Consider the following 21,795-nt stretch of genomic DNA (forward strand, 5'->3'; position numbering starts at 1 on the left):
AGGTAGAAAGCAAGAAAAGTTAAACAGTAGTCATTGGTTTCACGCGTCATGTGACCAACCAAATTACATATCGTCTGAAAAGATAAACCGGCAAATCATATTGGCTATCATTTTCATTTATAGTTTCATTTTATCGATGCTTGTTATTTGTTCAAGGTCTAATACGTACTTGACCCGTGTAAGTAGTATTAATTCTCTCTGGTGCAGAGAAGCATATATGTTGACTTCAGTTGAGTGTCCTGCTGGTTAGAAATGACCAACTAGGCAACTATTAGCTTTTTTAGGCTTTAGCAATAATTCCTGAAGTATTATGACCCATTTCAGTTAAAATAGTTTTTTTTATTCAGTGTGGTATATATTAGCTTTAAAACTTTTGTCATCTCATTGACCACTTTAGTCATGTAGCACTGTGCAGACATCACATATGACAGCAGTGGTGACTGGTGAGGAAAAACTGAGATGCTAGCTAACAGTATATGCACAGGTCCTACATGATAACAACCAATAGCCTTCAGTTATAAGATGGCATATGTCGTTGCGTGTTGCAAGCTACACCCCTTGGTGTTGGATAAAAAGCACCAAGGGTGTTGCAAGAAAGTGACTAGCACAATTCACGAACCGCTCTAACACATGTCAAGATGGAGATAATCACAAGAAGAACCATCAAATGGCATTCAGAAACCACCTGCAGATGTCCAACATCTCATCCATCTACATGATGGATAATTGGATATCATCCGTGCTTGCATAATTGGATCCACTTGATGTATATATTATTAAACAAAAACAATTCATGTCAAAAAGATCTTAACAAGGCAGAATCGGCATAGTTTGGCTAATCTGGGACGCTTTTGGGCACCCTTGAAGTGCAGTTTTTTTTGTTGGGATGGCTATTCTTTTCTTTATGTGTGCTTCGCAGACGAAGAATAGGGCCGGGGGCTCCAGGTTGTGGATCTCGTTCTTGATTGGCCTGGCCCAGGATCGCTGGCAACTGTAGCGATCCAATGTCTTGACAGGCTGCGCAAAGCATTCCGGCCCATGTGATCGAGTTGGAGGATCAGTTTACATATGGAATAAGTCCACATTGACTCCCTTAACTAGTGACCGAATCTGATTCGTATCATTGAACCGTAATACCGGATATCTCGACCCCCAACTATTAAAACCGGTACAATTTAACTTCCTTGACGGTTTTGAAGGGTGGTTTCACTGATGTGGCATCTACGTGGTAGTGTTAACCTGGTCTGTGGTATTGGCAGGACGCTTAGGTGGCATTAGAATTAAGAACATATATGTGAGCCCCATTTGTCATTCACACAACAAAAAAAAAATTGTGAAGCTCATTGACATGCGAGGCCCACAACGTCATCCCCTCTGTATCTTTCTTCCTCCTTTCTCTCTCTCTGTTTCTTTTACTCTCCACTTCGGTAGTCTCCATAAGCGGCGGGATCTGGAGCGATGGCGGTGGTGGTGGATCAGTTAATTAATTAATAACTTATTATAATCGTGATTTCATATCAACTAATTATTTGATAATCCGGGGCTATTAATTATGGCATAAATCATATGGGGGTGATCGAGTTGGAGGATCAGTTTACATCTCTCTGGGCGGGTAGCTATTTAAGAAGTTGAGGACGGGGGCGTGGTGTACTGGTGTGCAGGCAAGGCAGGCTGCATCTCATGGGTGATCTGGCAGGTCCTGAGTTCTTAGAGGCCCAGTGCAAAACTAAACACATGGGCCCTTAATATACAACGTAAATAATAGTCAATAAATATTACCCCTTAAATTGCATAACAACAATATTTACATAAAAACATCATACATATTACCTTAAAACTTTCTTCAGGCATTTCTATGTGAAATCATTGATGATGGTGCCAATATCAATTTCATCCAATAATTTTTTTAATGCACAAAATTGCCAAACCATTTAGTCTTTCTGTTAACAACTAAATTTGGTAATTCAAGTATCGGAGATGGAGATAGAACCGAAGCGGAATCCAAGATAGAGATCGTTCCGGAAACAGAGCGAGAATCGGCTAAAGTCCAAATCGGCTGCGATCAGGATCGGCAGAGTTCGAGTCGGACTAGGTAGCCGATTGAGCCGATTCCGATAATGTGACTCGGTATTCGTTATCGGGTTGAGTTAATGTGCTTCATATGGATTGCCACGCACGGATTGAGTCCTGAGAAGGCAATTGTATCTATTAATTAGGATATTTTATGTAATTTTTTTAGAGATAAGTTTGGGCAAAAGTCTGCCACAAAGACTTATGGTATTTTAGAATTTGTTAGAGGTAAGAGTCGTGTCCGACAAGGACATGTTTTGTATCTCGGGTATAAATATGACCCGAACCCATGTAATCAAATAACACACGTTCAATACAATCTCGGCGCATCGCCACCCTTTTTACTTTCGTTTACTTTCGACGAGTTCTTGCTTTCGGATTGAGCTGCATTGGTTTCGATCTTCAACTAGAGGTAAAACTTGTTATGGCGGCTTGCGTTCTCAGGATTAATGCTTCCATCTTTATGATACTCTAATCTTGTTTATGTAATTCGTCAAGTTATCATATATCTTATATAATCTTAGATAATATTGTTATTTAACCTTCATTCGGCTAATATCTATCGTTGGAAGGCAGCCGATCAGGTTAAATATCAATGTTGACTTAGATTATATAGGATATCTACCACCCTATGAAACATCCAATGACTTGATTGTCTAGATATTGTCCTTCTTTTCATACTTATAGCTGCATCAATTGAGTTTGACCTTATAAGTCGTGATTAGAATCTCAATCCCTAGCCTGTTTTTGGTTGCCGATTAGGGTAATATCGGGGTTTCAGCCGATCTTACCTGATTTAACTACTTTATATTTTATATGCTTGATTGACATGTTAAATCCGCCATTTCTGTTAAGATCTTGTTGCATTTAGGTATATTAAGCTTTCTGTTTGATATATTTTGTTTACTTTAATATCTTAATATAGAGTGGTATCGGAGTATTAGCCGATATGTGCTAGATCTATCTGATCGGCTATGCTATGAATGCTTATAATCTCCTTGTTAATATATATTTCGATCTAAGTGATTTATACTGTCTCGGCACGGCGACCGATCTACCCCAATCACTTGATTTAAGTATATATCGACATAAGGATTATATACCATTAATACCTACAGCCGATCGAATAGATTTAGTTCTTTCTTACTTATTCATGACTGTCGATCGACTTAAATATGACATCAGCTCAAAAATAAATGACACGTCATCGGCGACTGGCCGATCGGCTATCGTTTATAGATTTAACCGCTATTTTTCTGTCTTTATTTCTTGTTGATTGCAGGATCAAATCAACTGGCATGCTCACGAACCTAAAGGCAAGATTTTTTTGGACCTGCACCAAAGCGAAGCAGATCTTCCAGGCCTCGTGTTTTTCGCATCAAACACTTTCTTCGACATTTTAGATCTCAATAGTTTCTTTAATAATTTCGACTTCAAAAAGCTTCTTTCAAAATATGCCACAGTGACGGGTACTAGAAAGAAAAACATTACTTATGGAGATACTCATATAAATTACACCATAAAACTACAAATTCAAATTTAAAGTCTTACCAATTAAATATTCACAGACGTCCGGATGCGCACGACTCATCACACACTAGCACGTCTCCAAGCTCAATCCCTCTGAACTCAGATCTTTTAAACAACTAAAAAAATAAGAGACAGACACAAAGTCAGTAAGTCACAAACCTATTAACCTAACATGGAACATAGTAGTGCATGTATATATACGTCTGTTCATCAGTACATGGCATGATGGCAATAGACCAACAACCAACAGATAAAATCATAGAATTAAAACAAATCTCAATTGGCGATGGCGACGGTGTTGCTGGCATGCTGCTGCTCACCTGATCACTTCGCATCATCAACACCTCTTGAGACTTTTAGTTTTGATCGTTAGGCTGAGGTGCGCAGTTTAGCAAATCAGCAGTTGCAGCTGTCTTCAGGCTTGCAGCAGCAGCCAACGGCGGCGCCGGGGCGGTCGACGGCAACTCGGCAGGCGGCAAGGCACTGAGAGGCTTTGCAGTAGGAATTGGGCGTTTCTGTTCGCATCATCTCATCGCATGGCTTTGTTGCAGAAGAGAGGCTTTGCAGGCTCCCTGGGTTGGGGCCCCTACGATTTGGGGGCCCAGTTTGACCGCACTGCTCGACCCCCTCCAGGGCCGGCCCTCATCTTCTTCTTCTTCATGTTGCACCGTGGATCCGGAGCGGACGGGAAGACGAGACTACGTACCGGCAAGAAGCCGTCCTCCAGCTCAGGCGAGGTCGTCAGGTGGAGGTGCCTCTTGGTCTTGGCCGGCGTGGCAGCTGGGCCGGTGAGCCGTTGGACGGCCGCCCAGAATTCGCTGTGCATGGACGACGACTGGGAGATCTTGGTTCTGGCGTCGTAGATCAACACCGGCTGCTCCTGCTCCTCGTTGACGCTCCACGGACACCTGCGGATCTCTGCCGCGTCCATGATGGGATAATATCTGTACAAAAAGAAATAGTAATTCGATCGGTGCATGTCCACCAAGTTAGCTACAAGTATAATCCTTACGAAAGTACATGGAGATATCAAGATTTTACACTAAAATTTTAGTATCTCGATGTACTGGTACCTAGATATATCAAATTTTACATTATAAAATATAGTATCTCTCAGTACCTTCTCAATAATGGTAAAATTATCCTAGCTATAAAATGGGACGATTTTTGCTATATATCTGTACAATTTTTTTTCTTTGAAATCACGTGGATGTGTGGTTCCAAAAGAAATACCCGTTTGGAAAAATGGAAGTGTCTCGTCCGCAAAACTGGTTTTCCGTATATATAACTTAGGTCTCGTATAAAAATAAAAAATGTTTTCTTCTTCTAATTAGCTTTTCCTTTTATTTACATGAAACTTACAAAGTACAAACTACTCCTTACATATGCTAGTTACTATGCCAAGAGCTCATGCATTGCAACGGAAGACAAATTGGATTGGCCGAATTTAAAATATTATCTGTATCTGCGTGTATGAAAATTTGGACTTTGCTCTTTTGTCACGAGCTCCAGGGATTGACCTAATAGGATATGAGTGTGTGGTAGGAGGTCGGGGCTTCGGAGGCTTGGTAGACCAGCGACCCGTGGCGCCGGCGGGGACGAACAGAAGAGGATGAGAAAAACAGAGAAACGTAGATGAGAAGAATAGGCTGAACTGACTTAATTCATTATCACTCGAATTGCTCCTTAAATGAGCTTATAGATGAAACTAACAAGAGGGCTGCTACAAAACAGGATCCCATTACAACGGGATAGACATATTAACTATTCTCTTGTACGAGTATCACAGGTATCAGGTTTTAGGTATCATAGGTACCAGGTAACATGCATCACAGGTATCGGGTAGCATATAACTGGTACCACAACAGGTATCAGGTATTAGGTATTGTCTCGTAGAAGGGTATCCCGTTCCAATGGCTAACAAATGCTAGAAAGAAGGGATAAAACCACTAAACAAACTCTGAACCAAATCCTAACAAACCCAATCCAACCCACGGACACTGTAGCGCGACCTGCAAGCAATTCTTCAGGGCGATGCCACGGCAGCCGCGCTCCCAGCGTCGTGCGCGCCTGGCTTCTTGCGGCGTCGGTGATATGCAATCCCGACCATAACATCTTTGGACGTATATATGTGCATATCTAAATATCTAATGGAATTTTACTACATGTCTTTATGTTCTGAGTCAACGAGAGTAATGATAAGAAGTGTTGTGTTCTGGTCGGAGGATCGTAGGAGGGTAAGCGCTGCCACAATACAACGTGATGATTTTATTGTTTAATGAAATATCCATTTTTCTAAAAAAAGGGTGTTGGTCCTAGTAAATTGGCAATGCTGAATTCTTAGTGTGACAAATTCATACCTTCTGTCAACAAATTTATGTGCTTCTTCGTCGTGCTCGTTTTGTAGAACTGCAGATTTCTCACTTAAGTCTTCTTTCACAAAATGCTCCTGTTTCATTGGAGTCCTACATTCTTCCTCTCGTGTCCCCACACAGTCATTATCCTTATCATGAAAGGTCCAATCCACACACCGTATGTTGACGCTAGGACGTCCTGGATGCATCATAAAGGCGTTAGTCAAAGCTGACTCTGCAAATCTTCTACAATGATCATGAGCAGTACAGGCGACCCTAATTTTTGCAGAGATCTCTTCAAGTCCAGACAGATGTTCGATGCCAACAGGAATAATATCATGCTGATCTGCTATATGGACATCAAAACCTAGCTTGAGCTTCCTTAGACTAGGCATTGCACCCATCTCAAATTTCATCCATGCTACACTGCATATAAACTCGAAGTATTTGAGGATTGAGAACCCTGCATTGTCAAAGACAATCCTTTCTGCAGGCTTTGTGTGGACATAAAGTGACAAAACAGTGAGTTTCGGTAATACTCCTAGAACATCAATACTATTACTTGTTACTTCCCTTATCCCAATCTTCAAAATGCAGAGGTTTCCAAGCTGCCCAATCCAATTTGGGAGGTTAGAAAAGATGCAAACACATGGTAACAACTCAAACCTCTGAAGAAGGGCTGGTGGAGAGGACACACTGCTCCAGCCATCAACATTGATCCTCGTCCTGTCAATATGTAGAGTATCTGGACAGGAAGAGCCAGGAGGCGATAAAGTTATAGATGTGAGATTACGGAGTTTCCCCAGAATGGATCCAAGATATTTCATATTATCCTTCAGATTGTCAGAATGTATTTCAGAATAGGTGAGCTGCAAATCCCGGAGATTGCTCAGCTCACCAAGGCTCCATAGATTCTCCGCTGAGTTACAGCTGAGATCAAAATATCCAATTGTACGAAGCGATGTCATGTGGACAATTCCACTGGGCAGGTTTGTCTTAGCAGGAAGAGTAAGATGCAGCAAACGTGGCAAATAAATGTCTGTTGGAACTTCACTTATTGTCCCATCTATTTTCAGTGTCTCCAAATATGGTAGACCTTGCATCTGGGTTGGCAGTTTTACGGTGACATTAGAGGTGACCTTCAAATATCTCAGTCGAACAAGTTCTGAAATTTTAGTGAGATCAAAAATGCCGATGCTATCCTCATCACCCAAAATATGTAGAACTAGAACTTTAATAAGTCGAAACTCCATAACGAAAGGCATATACTTCAAGACCCCGAAGAAGGCAACTGTCCGAACTTGGGACAATCTCATACTGGTAGGCGGAGTTGCATCTTCTACGTTACTAAAGTGGATAGATAATCGTCGAACCTTGTCAGCAAATCTTATAGTTGCCTGTGAATGGTCTATTGCAATAATAAAATTTTCTTCTATTGACTTGTATGTAACGAAATTGAGTACCATATGGTGAACTACACAGGACAAAACCTCACCACTGTCATCGATATGTACAGGCTGGATGATTTTTCTGCCCACAAGCTCATCAAAATAGGCCCTTGAAATTTCTTCCTTGTCATGCCCTTCAGTTGCACAGATAAAACCTTCAGCTATCCATTGACTCACTAAATCATCTTTCCAAATTATGTGATCTTCTTGATACATACTAAGATACAACATGCATACCTTCAAATGCTGAGGAAGATTGTTGTAACAAATGTTCAGTAGTTGTTTCATCCCTTCCAAAGTAGGATTTGCCATCAAACCGTAACCTAAGGATTTGTTTATATAATCCAATTGTTCTTGTTTCTCAAGCTGGCTTGCTAAAAGACTAGCAACAGTGACAATAGCTAGCGGCAAACCACCACATTTCCTTACAATATCATATAATGTTTCACTGACTTCTGGAGGACACTTAGAATGAGAGCCAAAGACTATACTGAAAAATAGTTTTCTTGAGTCACCCTCACCAAAAGGTTTCATCTTGAAAATAAATTTCAAGTCATAACTACAAGATTGCAAAGCTAGATCCTCAATTTCTGTTGTGGTTAGTATTCTGCTGGAACTATTACCATCCGGCAAAGCGCACTTAATAACATCCCATGTGGATGTAGCCCATAAACCATCAATTATGATCAAGTACCTGCGATTAAGGGGAGAATTTTTAACATAACTAAATGGAAGCTCCACTTGTTGTTAGTATTCTGCTAGAATTTGCATGATGAAATGGTAAACATTAGGTGTAAGACGGATTTTTCTCTCGATTTTGTACACTATGCAACTTATAACAGCCATCTTGAGGCTAAAAATGATTAGAAGACATGATGAAATATAAGAGGTAGGATTAGAATAGGAAATGAGTGGATTGTTAAGATAAAATAAGGTGACAGGAATGGATGGCTACCATTAAACCTTACCCTTTGATGGGTGGGATATCTTTTCCCAATCTCATTTGCTAAATGAGCCCTAATTGTGGCTAAGGCTGATATCAGGGATAGCAAGCAACAGACACACCCTGCTATTGTTATGTTATACATTACATATAATTTAGTAGTATAGACTTCAGAGGAGCTGGTATCTGTCTTTCTTATCTATCTGCCACTTCAATGAAATATTGAACCCATGCATTCAATCCTTGACTAAAAAATTTGTATTTATACTTATGAAGATAATATTAGTATCAGTACAACAGTCAAATGCACCGATTAACAATTAGTAGCAGACACAAACAAAAACAAGGAAATAGTCAGTTTCACACCCCGAAAACATTGTACGTACCTCTTATCTTGCAGATGTGTCCTGATACTGGAAATTAGGCTATGCACCTTCCAATTGTCAGGTGACTGGTGCGGCTGAACCTGTGAGAGGATATTGATGAGAAGCCTCCTCATATCAGTCTTCTGAGATGTCTGCACAAATGCCCAGCACTCGAACTGCCGCTGAAGCTTGCAGTACAGCTTGTTGGCGAGCGTAGTCTTGCCAACTCCTCCAACTCCCACGATGGACACCACCTTGAGCTTCTCCTCTCCGCACACATCGAGCAAGTTTTCAAGCTTGTTCACCGCGGCGTTGATGCCAACAAGACCCGCGGACTCCATGAACCGCGTGGGTTGCCTAGATGAGGTAGAAGATACATCACCTCTAGTGGTAGTAGAAGTAGTGGTGATACCAGTGGGTATGTTTTTGAGCTTGTTCAGGATGGCTTCCACATCGGGGTGGATATGACGCACTTTATTGGCGTGCTCCCTGAACTGCACGAGAGAAGCAGTCGGGATACTAGCGAGCAAGTTTTTGAGCTTGTTCAGGTCATTCAGGGCAGCTTCCATACCATCGGCGTCTATACCGACAGAACAGACGTTGTCGGTGTGCTCTCTGAACTGCGTGGGATGCCAAGGTGTTGCAGAGCATACATCTCCTCCAGTAGTAGAAGCAATGGTGATGCCACCAAGGTTGTTGTACATGGTGTGGCGTTGAAGCGCCTCCTGGGTGCGCAGGCTGAATTCTCTGATCTTGTTGGCCATCCACAACCGCTGCTTAAGTTTCCAGGGAACCCAAGGGATCATCTTTCCATGCCGCTGATTGAACTTACGGCGACAAATATTAGGTCCAGTATGTGACCGGGTGGCAGTGGCGGCATGCTCATACTGGTCGATGCAATCCTCGATGTCATAAGAGAGCTCACGTACCTCCTTCATCCAGCACCTGACCACCATGGCATGGTCCTCCAGCTTTGGCTTGCTACAGTGACCATGGAGGACGGAGATTATTTCCTCGAGATCTTGCTTGATGAGAGGTATCTCCTCCTCTGCCCCCTTGGGCAGCATGCTGCCATGACGACGCAGGAGCCGGTCGAGCCTTCCTGGGAGGTTGAACATGGAGCCCTCCATTGATATCTTCTCTGTAAACAAATCAAGTGCATGTTACAGATTTGCATGGCATGGGGCATTAAATGACTGCAAACAAAGAGCTGAAAAAGAAGGAAATAATACAATGGAATCACTAAAACAGACAAGAGAGGGATTACTGAACCTACAAGCTGAAGGCATCAGATGATCAGAGTAGCATGAGCGAGCTCTCCAAGCGGTTGGACTTAGGAGAGAGTTCTTCCATTTTGCTTCATTCCTAGCTTCCAAATCCAATGCTTTCCTCTCCTTGAGGATTAGCTTTCGGTTTGCAGCCAACAGTGGTCGTCTGGTCAATTCAGCCATTCAACAATATTTTCTTCAGAATAAATGATCGATTGGCCACTGTGTGGTGTAGCTGTTGGACACTTCAATAATCACTACTTGACAAGCACTGAAGCACCTTTCAAGATATATGCTTTACACACCAATCCTCAAGTATCCCTGAAATTGAGAATTACATATCAATGCTCAAACTTCACATTATTTACATTTGTCTCAAAATGCAGACTCATCTGTCAAAGTTTCACAATTTACACACACTGCCCCATATTATGTTTTGCACATTTTATGATTTACAAATGCATGATACGCTGGACTATCGACAAAAAATATCTATCTTAAATAACTAAAAACCTGAATGGCAAAGAGCAAAACGATTAGTAAACAGGCTTTTACACTAAACGTAAAGGGATTAGTAGACAAGCTTTTGCACACACTAAAACAAATCCTTTCTCAATAAAAGCGCGCTTATTTTGTACTGAAATGTGAAATATGTTATGAATTTATGAACAAAAACCTTTCAGAGATATATGTCCTGTATTATGAACAAGATTCTTAAGTACCTTATCGATATAAAGCTACTGATCTGATTATCTGAATATTTAAAATGGCATTTAATGATCAGCAGTTTGTGTAAAAAAACACATACTTGTCAACAAAGATATTGTAATATGATTTTGCACTCAGTTGGGGGTATCCACGCATATACACATATGCATGGTGAGCTATTGACTTGCTGAAGACTTAGAGGTTGCATGCTTGCAGCTGCTGCTGCTCCTCCCTCTAGCAGTCTGTCTGATCCACAAAAGTATCTCTGCATCTCTTGTGTGAGCCAGGTCGCATGCAAGCAACAAAACACGCCCATACTTGTCCATAGAGTCTGCTGCGGCGAGTGCTTTCTGGGAGGCCATCATGGGGAAGCTGTTCATGGTGCTGGAGAACCAGTACAACAAGCACAAGGTCCTCGAGCAAGAAATCAGCTCCCTCCAGCAAGAGTTCCGCATGATTGCCGCCGTCATGGACGACCAGCTCCTTTCTATGGGCAGGAGCGAAGCACGCACATCTGTTGCATGGCTGCACAACGAGGAGATGCTCGATCTTGAGCATGACATTGAGGACTGCGTCGACCGTTTCATGCACCTCCTCACCTGCAAGCATCATCGTGGTGGGGTGCGCCAGATGGCACATGAGGTAAAGATCCGCTCGAGCTTCAGTGAAGAGATCCAGAAGCTCAGGAGGCGCCTCAGTGAGGTGCGCCAGTGAGTCGTCAACATCAATTCACCTATTGCCCGTCAATCAGCCAGGTCATCGTCATCGACTCCGTATCGTGCTGCGCACAGTCTGGTGGGCATTAGGCAGCCCATGGAGGAGCTCCTCTCGCTGCTAGATGAAGTGGAGGGCGAGCCAAAGCAGTTGAGGGTGACCTCCATCGTGGGGTTCAGTGGCTTGGGGAAGACCACCCTCGCCAAGGCGGTCTACGATAGCCCTCATGCAAAGGATAAATTCTGCCTCCGTGCGTGGATCACCGCTGATGGCTCACCGGAAACGAGCAATTGGATGAAGGAGATCCTGCGCGGTGTACTCCAGCAAGTGCGTCCCGGCGATGCCATGGATGTCGATGGCCAGCATCTTGAAGCCTCGCTCAAGGAGTACCTCAAGGACAAGAGGTGAACCTCACCGTTAGGCGCTTTTATTTTTATTTCCTTTACAAGAACATTTTTCATTTTTAAGTACACCAATAACTCTTCACGTGGAATGTTCTTGGTTCAATTAGCTAATTTAATTATCTAAAAGATTGTTCACTAATGACCATTGCATATGAAAATTTATTTTTACTTAACCTTTTCACCTTGTTTTTCAATTTGACCCTCTTAATATTCCTCCTCAATTCTCAATTTGGTTATTAGGTATTTAATTATCATCGATGACATCAGGATGGATCAATGGAGGATCATAAGTTCAGCCTTTGAAAATAATGGTACAGGCAGCAGGATATTACTTACCACAACTATTCAGTCAGTAACTAATAGGTGCAGCCATGGCAATGGTTATGTGTATCAAATGAACACACTTGGTAAAGAAGACTCTGAGGAACTAGCTTTTTCAGTGCTTAGATCACCTGAGTTGGAGAACCATTCAGAATCATTACTAGGGAAATGTGATGGTCTTCCTCTTGCTCTGGTCAGTGTCTCTGATTATCTGAAGAGCTCAACTGAGGCAACGGGAGAGTTGTGTGCAAAGCTATGCCGTGATCTGGGTTCTCATCTGACAGGAAACCATGGCCATGACAACTTTTCAGAACTCAGGAAGGTGCTTCTTGGCAACTATGACAGTTTTTCCGGCTCTGCTCTGAGTTGCTTGCTGTATCTTGGTATATTCCCAAACAATCATCCTCTCAGGAAGAAAGTTCTAATCCGGCGGTGGTTAGCTGAAGGAAACGCAAGAAGTGATGACCCTTGGCGCAGTGAAGAGGACACTGCAGATGACAATTTCAGTAACCTTATTGACCAGAATATCATTCAGCCAGTTGACACAAGAAACAATTCTGAAGTGAAGACGTGCAAAACTCATGGAATTATGCATGAATTTTTGCTGAACAGGTCCTTGGCCAAGAGATTCATCACGACATCACCGCATGATCCAAGAGTTGGAATCAATACTACCAATTCACGCCACCTTTCTGTTGATGCTGCTAAACAGACAAAATGCATGGCATCTGACGAGGAATTATCTCGAGTCCGATCTCTGACAATCTTTGGGGATGCAGGTGATGCAATTTCTTATCTTCACAAGTGCAATCTGATACGAGTCTTGGATCTACAAGAATGCAGTGATTTGAACGATAATCATCTGAAACGCATATGTGTACTGTCACCGTGGCATCTGAAATACCTGAACCTTGGGGGCAATATCAGTGAGCTTCCAAGGAGTATTGAAGGGCTGCATTGTTTAGAGACACTGGATTTAAGGGAAACAGAGATAAAGTTTTTGCCCATTGAAGGTATCATGCTGCCCCACTTAGCTCACTTGTTTGGAAAGTTTATGCTTCACAAAGATGATCTGAACAATGTGAAGAAGATAAGTAAACTATTAAAATTGTTTTCATCAAATAAAAGCAACTTGCAAACTTTAGCAGGATTTATCACTGACGGGAGGAAAGGATTTCTTCAACTTATTGGTCATATGAAAAAACTGAGGAAGGTTAAGATATGGTGCAGGCATGTTGAAGGTAGCAGTAATTACATTGCTGATCTTTCAAAGGCCATTCAGGAATTTACCAAGGCTCCCATTGACATGGACAGAGTCCGTTCTCTCTCAATTGATTCCGAAGAATACTGTGAAAAATTCCTAAGTTCACTTGATTTGGAGCCATGCTCTGAATATTCGAAATACCATCTAAGTTCACTAAAGATACATGGCAAGTTACTCCGGTTGCCTCCATTTTTTAGTTCTTTGTCAGGTCTCATTGATCTGTGTATTACACCAGCTACTCTGACACAAGATCATCTATCAGCACTGATAAATCTGAACAGACTGCTGTACCTCAAACTGATTGCTGACAAGCTCGAGAATTTAGAGATAAAACATGAAGCACTACTGAGCCTGAGACGCCTGTGCTTTGTGGTGAAAAGTGTGGCGTTAGCGCAGCCAAAAATCGAGCAAGGAGCTCTACCAAACCTTGTTTCACTTCAGCTGCTCTGTCAAGGACTAGTTGGTCTTTCCGGCATCGAGATCAGACACCTGAAAAATCTCAAGGAAGTTACGATTGACTCTGGAGTGACTGCGCAAACAAGGCAAGATTGGGAACAAGCTGCAAAGAACCACCCTAACAGGCCTAGAGTTTTGTTGCTCGGAAAGGTTGATCCAGTGGAAAGCGAGGAACCGGGAAGACCCTGTGCCATAAGGGGGAGGGGGAAAAGTTCTATAGGCCAAGAAAGTTCAGAAGATGGTTCAGATTCTAGCCTTAAGAGGATGAGACTTGCAGAGCCTTCTTCTTCTTCGCAGCTTCAGGTGACCGGCCATCCGCATCCGGTGGTGGTAGCAGCCACCGAAGCAGCATCCCAGCCTTCCATGGCAAATCTCTAGCACATTTATACAACTTAAGCAGACAGGCTGCAATAAAGACTGTAATATTGACCTTTTGCAGAGTTAAATGTATCCTATATATCGGGATACCCAAATTATGAACCGAGTTTCGTGTAAAAAACATGGGTTAATGTCTGAAATTTCTGCTTTTCTTACTGAAACAAAAACTGAATGTAGTTGAAGTTCAACTTTAAGGACTACTAGTAGTTCTTCTTACGAAGAATGTAAAACACGCATGATGACTTAATCAGTGTGCCCTCGTCGATCAAAACAAAGTCCCCCAAGTTGTAAATTCTGACGGAGCTTCCTTCTCATCTCATCTCACCAGAATAATGCAACAAATCAATAGGACAACACCGCTATTCAGATCCTGTGTGGAGGACTCACCGAATCCGGCGGCCGGCCGGCCGCGATGCAGACGAGGGCTCCCTCCGCCCCATCCGCCCATCGAGGATCGACCAGATGGACGGACGGAGGAAGAAGAATGGACGGGCGCAGAAGAACAAGATGGAGCTCCCCCCCTCGTACTCGCAGGTAGCGTGCCTCCATTGCCGTGGGAATTGGGACGCGGCGGTGCGCGCCGCCGCTCTTCCCCTCCCCATCCCCTCGTCGTCGTCGGGCTCCAGGTTGTCGATCTTAGGGGACCTAAAGTGAACTTAATCTCGATCTTACTACCTCTTGTTCTAGATGGACCGAGCCCAGGATCGGTTGCAATTGTAGCGATCCGATGTCTTGACAGGTGGGGCCCGTAATTCACAAGGAAAAAGTCTATTATCCTTCCCTCACTACAAGGCCGAGTTTGATTCTCGTCCCTGCAGAACCAGATACCTCGTACCTCCATCGACTATCAATACCAGTTTGTTTTGACTCTCTTGGCAGTTTGCAAGGCAGTTTCAGCTTATGTGGAGCCTACTCCCTCCATTCCACAAAAAATGAATATAGAACTGGATATGACACATTTTAATACAGTAAATCTGGACAAAGGTATGTCCAGATTCATAATAGTAAGATATGTCATATTCAGTACGAGGTTAATTTTTTATGGGATAGAGGGAGTACATGGTACGTTGATTAGTAGTCATTGCATCTTTATCTCTATCTCCATCTCTATCTTTATCTCTTTTCTATCTCTATCTCTATCTTTATCTTTACTATTATAAAAATTCAAAATGTTTTTCCTAGTGGCTTGGTACGTCATCCCACTCCTACACATGCGTGGCTTGGGCACGGTCTGATCAATCCACACGCACTGTGATTTTGATTTTCCAGTGAAAAACAAAGATGCCCACGAGTACTACGCCCGTCTACGGCACAACACAAGTACTTAACATGATCTGGCCAACTATTGTGGATCATCCTATTTGATCTGGCCTATTTTAGGATAGGCTGCCCAGGAGTTGCAAATGTATAGAGTAGAAACCCAGTTGAAAAAAAAATCCATTTTCCTCTATCAATTATACCCCAATTTAATTTTTTACCTCACCCGTAAAACCATATGTGGAGGTTTCCACAAATATCATAGCCGTTTCGTTTTTCTTTAGAGAGAGGTATTATTCTAAATGATATATTTATCCGACGTGACGCTTATATTGTAGTACTCCCTCCATCCCTAAATGTTTGACGCCGTTGACTTTTTTAAACATGTTTGACCGTTCGTCTTATTCAAAAACTTTTGTGAAATACGTAAAACTATATGTATACATAAAAGTATTTTTAACAATAAATCAAATGATAGGAAAAGAATTAATAATTAATTAAATTTTTTAATAAGACGAACGGTCAAACATGTTTAAAAAAGTCAACGGCGTCAAACATTTAGGAGATGGAGAGAGTATATTATAGTTAGCAAAAAAAAATCAAGGGGATCCACGTGTCAGTGACACACCACCCCCTCATTTTCTCTCTCTCTCTCTAGCTTCCTTCTTCATCTTTCCTCTCTCTTCTTATCTCTTCCTCCTCTCCACCAAGCTCCTGATGCAAGTAGTGTCCAAGAAAGAAACAAAAGAATCACTAAAACTCAACACACACGAAATGAGTTTTTCTACGAAGATTGTTTCGACTGCATTTTATTTTTACTTTTTTTTTTTTGCCTTGGACATAACCATTTGGAGTGTACACAATCCTCAACCAGGACATCCCTTCATAAAGGTGCCATATATATGATCCGGAAAACAACATCCATGTGTGAGTTTGAGCATCATTGTACATGAATTAACTAAAACACTTACAGTAAATGCAATATCTGATAGAGTGCAATAAGAAAGATAAACCAGTCGCCTAACAAGCCTGTGACAGCACTTGTCTTGAAACCAAGAAGGGACGAGAACCGAGCAGTGCTCGGGTGGCTAGCGTCGCTGGTGTGCGAGCAGTCCACACGAGTTCGATTTCTGGGATCGCAACTCGCGTGTCTCACCTAGCTAGGGTTTTTCCCTGTTTTCCCTAGGATCAATTTTGGTTGGTCCTGGTTAGAAAATAGGGTACACACGTGGGTGCTTCAGTGGGAATACACGTTTCCCGTGCACTGAGGCTTAGTGCCTCCTAGGCCTCCAATATCAATTCTAGCGTGTGTTGAGAAACGCGCACGCGTGTGTGTGGGCGCGCGTAGTGTATGAGTGTGGTGTGCGTACGTGTGCGTCCTGAGCTGTACCCTCTAAAGAAAAAAAGTAGGTATGAAAGTCCCCACCTGACATGCCAAGCTCTTTTATAATTAATGTATAATCCCTTAAAGCAAAATCTTCGGTTCGCCGAAACACATCAGTACGTAGTACAACATAGCATTGGCGGCCATCCATTGGGCAGACTAATTATTCCGATTGCTTGAGCAACTGCACTTTTCTCGGTCTCGTTCGAGCTTCTGCATGAATCCATTTTAGCATAGTGAGAGCTTTATAATTTCAAGTGGATACTTTTCTTATCTACCAATATCTTTTTCAATTTACTGTAATATAATTTGTCCCAATAGTGTAACTTATATGTTAGACCCTTTTTTTCCATGGTGTGAAATAAAGTATGTTCTGAGTTAAACTTAAAAGTATAATTTGGTTACATCCCTTACTAAATATGAAAAAAAAAATCCAACATAGAGATGAACGTAAGAAATTAAAACACATCTTATTAGTTAACTGTGAATATATAAAGAACATAAACCAAAAAGTTATAGTGAAGTTGTACACTTGTACTAAAGTTGCAATTTTATATACTACCTCTGTCTCATAATAATTGTATTTTTAGGATTTGAATTTGTCCTAAAATAATTATCACAATAGAGTACTAATGATCCCATTAATCACTTATCATCCAAATTTCTTTCTATTTTACCTCAACTACCCTCTACTTTTACCTATAAACCATATAATAAGGGGTATTATAGTCTTTTTCCCCCTCAAATCTTAATATATACTAAATAACCTAGAATTACGATTAATCTAGGACAGAGGTAGTATCTTCCAAGTTAAACTGTGCCACTTAGATTGGCATCCCTTTATGAGCTCATAAACAAAAGTTACACACACACTCACTCTCTCAATGAGCTCCTTTACGGTGCTCCATCTCACCAATCCAAATCCAAGAGGTAAAAAGCCTATTATACAATCCTAGCCACTAAAAGTTTCGTGGTTTATCTTGCCAATCTAAGAGGTAAGAGTCAATTACACAATCCCAGTTACTAAAAGTTCCGTGATTTATCTTATGCCAAATAAAAGCCATTTTGTTCTCATATGACCTTAGATGAAGACATGCTCTGTATCAAAATTGTATATCTCAATGCCATCTACAACTCTCTATAAATATGTGGTTGACAACATTTTCATTTTACATCACTTACATGCCAAAATATGTGTTTGAAGTTATCATTTCTATTTCCAAATGAATTTTTGAAGTTTTCAAATAAGCTTGGTTAATGGCTTGAAATTGTAGAGCTTAGAGCTCTCGGCGAGATCTACAGCTCTATAGTTGATTACCGTTTTATTTGAAATCATTTATAGTGTTAAATATGTATTGCAAATTTTGGAGAAAGGTGAACTAAAAAATTGCATCCCTCATTTAAGAAAAAGTGTTTTATATGTGAGATGGTAAGTAGCCTGAGTTCCTAGGTTCGAACCTTATATACTGCACGTGTATGAATATCACAACTTTGTGTCTTAGGGACGACCATGTATAAATACTTAAAATACATATAAGATATCGATGTTGCCTATCCTATTATAATGAATCTGGACAAGCGGCTTATATATTCTAATGTGAGTTATTTTGAAACGGAGGGAAGTAAAATATACCTAGTAAAATATGACAAATCTTTTTTGGTTTTCTTTGGCACATGGAAAAAATCATGTCACTGACGCGGCTAAAACTAGATACAGAGACACAGATCTTCACATCACATATGCAGACCTACATACACGCGCGCGGGTATGTGAGTATCTCGCATCTATAATCCATATTAACCGGCCCGCGTCTATGATTAACAATTCAGTGTAATGTTTGATATTTTCTATTTGTTAGTCCCCTAAAATTCAACAATACATAAAATTGGAATGTTAGTATAACTCTGTGGCAACTTTATTAAATACTATCTCCGTCCCGAAATATAAGAAGTTGTGATTGGATACAGGTATTAAGAAAGTTACTGAAATTAAATGGAGAATATTGTGATCGGTTGAGAAAAAAAAGAGGTATATAGAAAATTTGAATGGTAAAAGTTTGTGATTTGTTGAAAAATTTTGAAGTTTAAAAGTTGTTATATTTTGGGACGGATGAAGTGCTAGAGAGAAAATTCCCGCGCCAGTTGGCGTGCCCGTTATTTCATGCCCCATGTATACTTGTTTCTTCTTTCTGCTAACAGGTTGACCAAGTTTATATGTAAACTAGAAAATCAGCGCGCCTATTGGCGTGCTAACTTGTTTATAGCCTATGTGGCTAATGGCTTACTATTAGATGATGTTGGTTTGTTGATTTGTAGGAATGAAGATGGTGGGCGATGTTCTTTCGGCTATTATTTTTCATGTCGGAGTTATTATTTTTTGCAATATTTCAAGTTGTAGATTCTCTTTATTCTTTGCGGATAAATCTTGCGCTTCCTTTTATCGTGACAGCAATGTTGTAAACTTATAATTTCTTATCGTTTTTATCATTCCTGTGTTGAAAAAAAGATTGATTATATATTTGACATTATTTATAGATATTTAATTTTCCTATTTATTGTTTTTTTTGTTTTTCGAGAATACCAATGTTGTCATCTAGTGACTTGGATATGGTGTATCGTGTTTACTAAATGTACATTTATTTTTTCTAACCTATAGTATCTCATATTTTAACAGATCAGTTTTTTCTACTTAATTTCTCACCTTGTCTAATTTTTCTCTACTTCTTTTGTCTCAGTTGTTGTCCATTGGTGTAACGAAATGTTGTCTGATCCTGCGCGTGATTAACCGAAGATGCTACGCGCAAAGCGTCGCTTAGGCCCTGTTTAGTTCCAAAGTTTTTTTTTCCAAACTTCCAACTTTCCATCACATCAAATCTAAAAGTTTTAGGGGCAAAATACTCACGACAATTTTCTAGCAAATCCGATTATAAAGGCCATCTGCATTTTTTTTCTTCCCCGTCGTACATACTTCCACAAGATTAATTGATTTATCCCAAAAAAGTATGAAATAGTGAAGTTATATATCAGATAGAAAATCAAATATAGTTGGCACATTTACAGATAGATCTTTTTCAGATAATCAAATTCATTCCGACCTTGACTTCAAAAGAAGCTACAACCAATTTACCGATAGATAGTCTATGAGAAAATATCTTCTATACCCTTGAAATTTTAGCTAGTCCTTTCTATATCCCTGAATTTTGCTTACTTATACACCCACGAAATTTGATTTTGATCCCTTCCATATCCCTCCCGTCAGTTGACCGTCTAATTTCTATAAAAACGACCATTTTACTCTTTGGATGAACATAGAAATTTATGAATTACATTATTAAAAATGTAAAAGTTTGTCGCATGAGACTATTATGGGTATGATTTTGTTGTGCGATGCATTATTTATCACAAAATTTATTTTTAGATGATGAAATAAAAAATATGTATTTATTTTTAAAAAAAGTCATAAAAAATTGACGAGCATTCATATAAATATAGGACTAACAATGCTCCCAATAATATTTTTAGGAATGCTCTCGATAAAAAAAATCCATTGTCCTATTAAAATTTCGAATAAATATTTTAATTTATTACATTTGTTTCATTTTCAAAACTTATGTCAAAATTTTCTGCACTAAATATTTAGTCTTATTAGTTTCATAAAATACACATATTATGCACTCAAACAAAATTTTCAATCGTTTTTCAAGACTATATTCAAACCTAAAGCATCAAAGGCAAAAAGACATTTGCAACCAAATGCAATAGTGAAATGAAGGAAAATATAACGGTAGGTAGGGGCATGAAAGGGATCAAGTTGAAATTTCAGAGGTATAGAAGGGATCGGATAAATTTAAGGGGTATGAAAGGGATTGAGTGAATTTTTAGGGGTATATAGGGAATTTACTCGTAGTCTATTGGTATATTTAATTCACGCTCATGGCACAGTGTTTCTGTAAATTTTGCTGAAAATGTACTATACCTCTTATCTTGCAGATGGGCCCTGATACTGGAAATTAGGCTATGCACCTTCCGATGGTCAGGTGGCTGGTGCGGCCGAAGCTGCGAGAGAATGCTGGTGAGGATCTCCTCATATCAGGCTTCTGGGATGCCCGCACAAATGCCCGGCACTCAAATTGCCGTCCAATTTTTCTGTACAGCTCGTTGGCAAGAGTGGTCTTCCCGATTCCTCCAAATCCAACAATAGACAACACCCTGAGCTTCTCCTCTCCTGCGTGTCCAGACAGATAGTCCTCGAGCTTGTTCATGGCGGAGTCAACCCCAACAAGGACGTCCTCGGCACGTTCCTCGCACCGCACAGGACGCAAAGAAGAGCTAGAAGATACATCGATACCACAGGTGTTAGTAGAAGCAATGGCAGCGGTGGTGGCTACGCCATGCATGGTTGCTGTACATGGCATGGCGTTGAAGCGCCTCCTGCGCGCGTGTGCTGAACTCTCTCATCTTGTTGGCCATCCATAGCCGCTGCTTCAGCTTCTCTTGAACCCAAGGTGGCAGCTTGTTCCCATGCCGCCGGTTGAACTTACGGCGGCGAATATTATCATTAAATCCGCTTCGAGAGTTGGCCATGGCATGCTCATAGTGGTCGATGCAGTCCTCGATGTCGTAGGACAGCTCTCGCACCTCCTTCATCCAGCACCTCACCACCATGGCATTGTCCTCCAGTTTTGGCTTGCTGTATCCATGGAGAATGGAGATTATCTTCTCGACATCCTGCTTGATGAGTGGTAACTCGTCTTCTGCCCCGTTGGGCAGGATGTTGCCGTGACGACGCAGAAGCCCCTCGAGCCTACCGGGGAGGCTCGGCATGGCGCCCCACAAGCCACAGGTCGACAGAACCTCCTCCTCCATTTGATATCTTCGATTCTCTGAAGACAAATTAAAAGTGCAATACAGAGATTAGCCAGGTCCGCGTA

At 41.0% G+C, this 21,795-nt stretch overlaps 3 protein-coding genes across 12 annotated transcripts; 2 read left to right on the top strand and 1 right to left on the bottom strand.

Annotated features, from left to right (window-relative positions):
* Positions 1-2,006: 2,006 nt before the first annotated feature.
* LOC4351132 (disease resistance protein RGA5-like) lies at positions 2,007-14,875 on the bottom strand. 10 transcript variants are annotated; one of them, XR_010737624.1, is made up of 8 exons: positions 14,611-14,875; positions 10,787-13,878; positions 9,987-10,299; positions 8,732-9,851; positions 5,961-8,096; positions 3,921-4,544; positions 3,622-3,716; positions 2,007-2,187 (listed from the first exon to the last, which is right to left on the bottom strand). XR_010737624.1 is itself a non-coding variant. In XM_066305464.1 (6 exons), exons 4-6 carry the CDS (start codon positions 9,838-9,840, stop codon positions 4,187-4,189), a joined length of 3,603 nt encoding a protein of 1,200 aa, XP_066161561.1. In that variant the 5' UTR covers positions 9,841-9,851; positions 9,987-10,299; positions 12,141-13,878; positions 14,611-14,875; the 3' UTR covers positions 3,763-4,186. The 10 variants fall into 10 exon arrangements, 2 of the variants coding, with proteins under 2 accessions (XP_015617274.1, XP_066161561.1); XR_010737619.1 differs by lacking the exon at positions 2,007-2,187 and having other exon boundaries at positions 3,468-3,716; positions 10,787-11,790; positions 12,141-13,878; XR_010737621.1 differs by lacking the exon at positions 2,007-2,187 and having other exon boundaries at positions 3,468-3,716; positions 12,141-13,197.
* On the top strand, positions 11,050-11,400 carry LOC136353987 (disease resistance protein RGA4-like). The gene has a single exon (XM_066305465.1). The coding sequence runs from the start codon at positions 11,050-11,052 to the stop codon at positions 11,398-11,400; it is 351 nt and encodes a 116-aa protein (XP_066161562.1).
* LOC4351133 (disease resistance protein RGA4-like) lies at positions 11,500-14,390 on the top strand. Its single transcript, XM_015761789.3, has 2 exons — positions 11,500-11,804; positions 12,045-14,390. Exons 1-2 carry the CDS (start codon positions 11,500-11,502, stop codon positions 14,221-14,223), a joined length of 2,484 nt encoding a protein of 827 aa, XP_015617275.1. The 3' UTR covers positions 14,224-14,390.
* Positions 14,876-21,795: the final 6,920 nt, after the last annotated feature.

This window comes from Oryza sativa, chromosome 11 (genome assembly GCF_034140825.1).
Source record: "Oryza sativa Japonica Group chromosome 11, ASM3414082v1".
Classification (NCBI taxonomy): domain Eukaryota; kingdom Viridiplantae; phylum Streptophyta; class Magnoliopsida; order Poales; family Poaceae; genus Oryza; species Oryza sativa.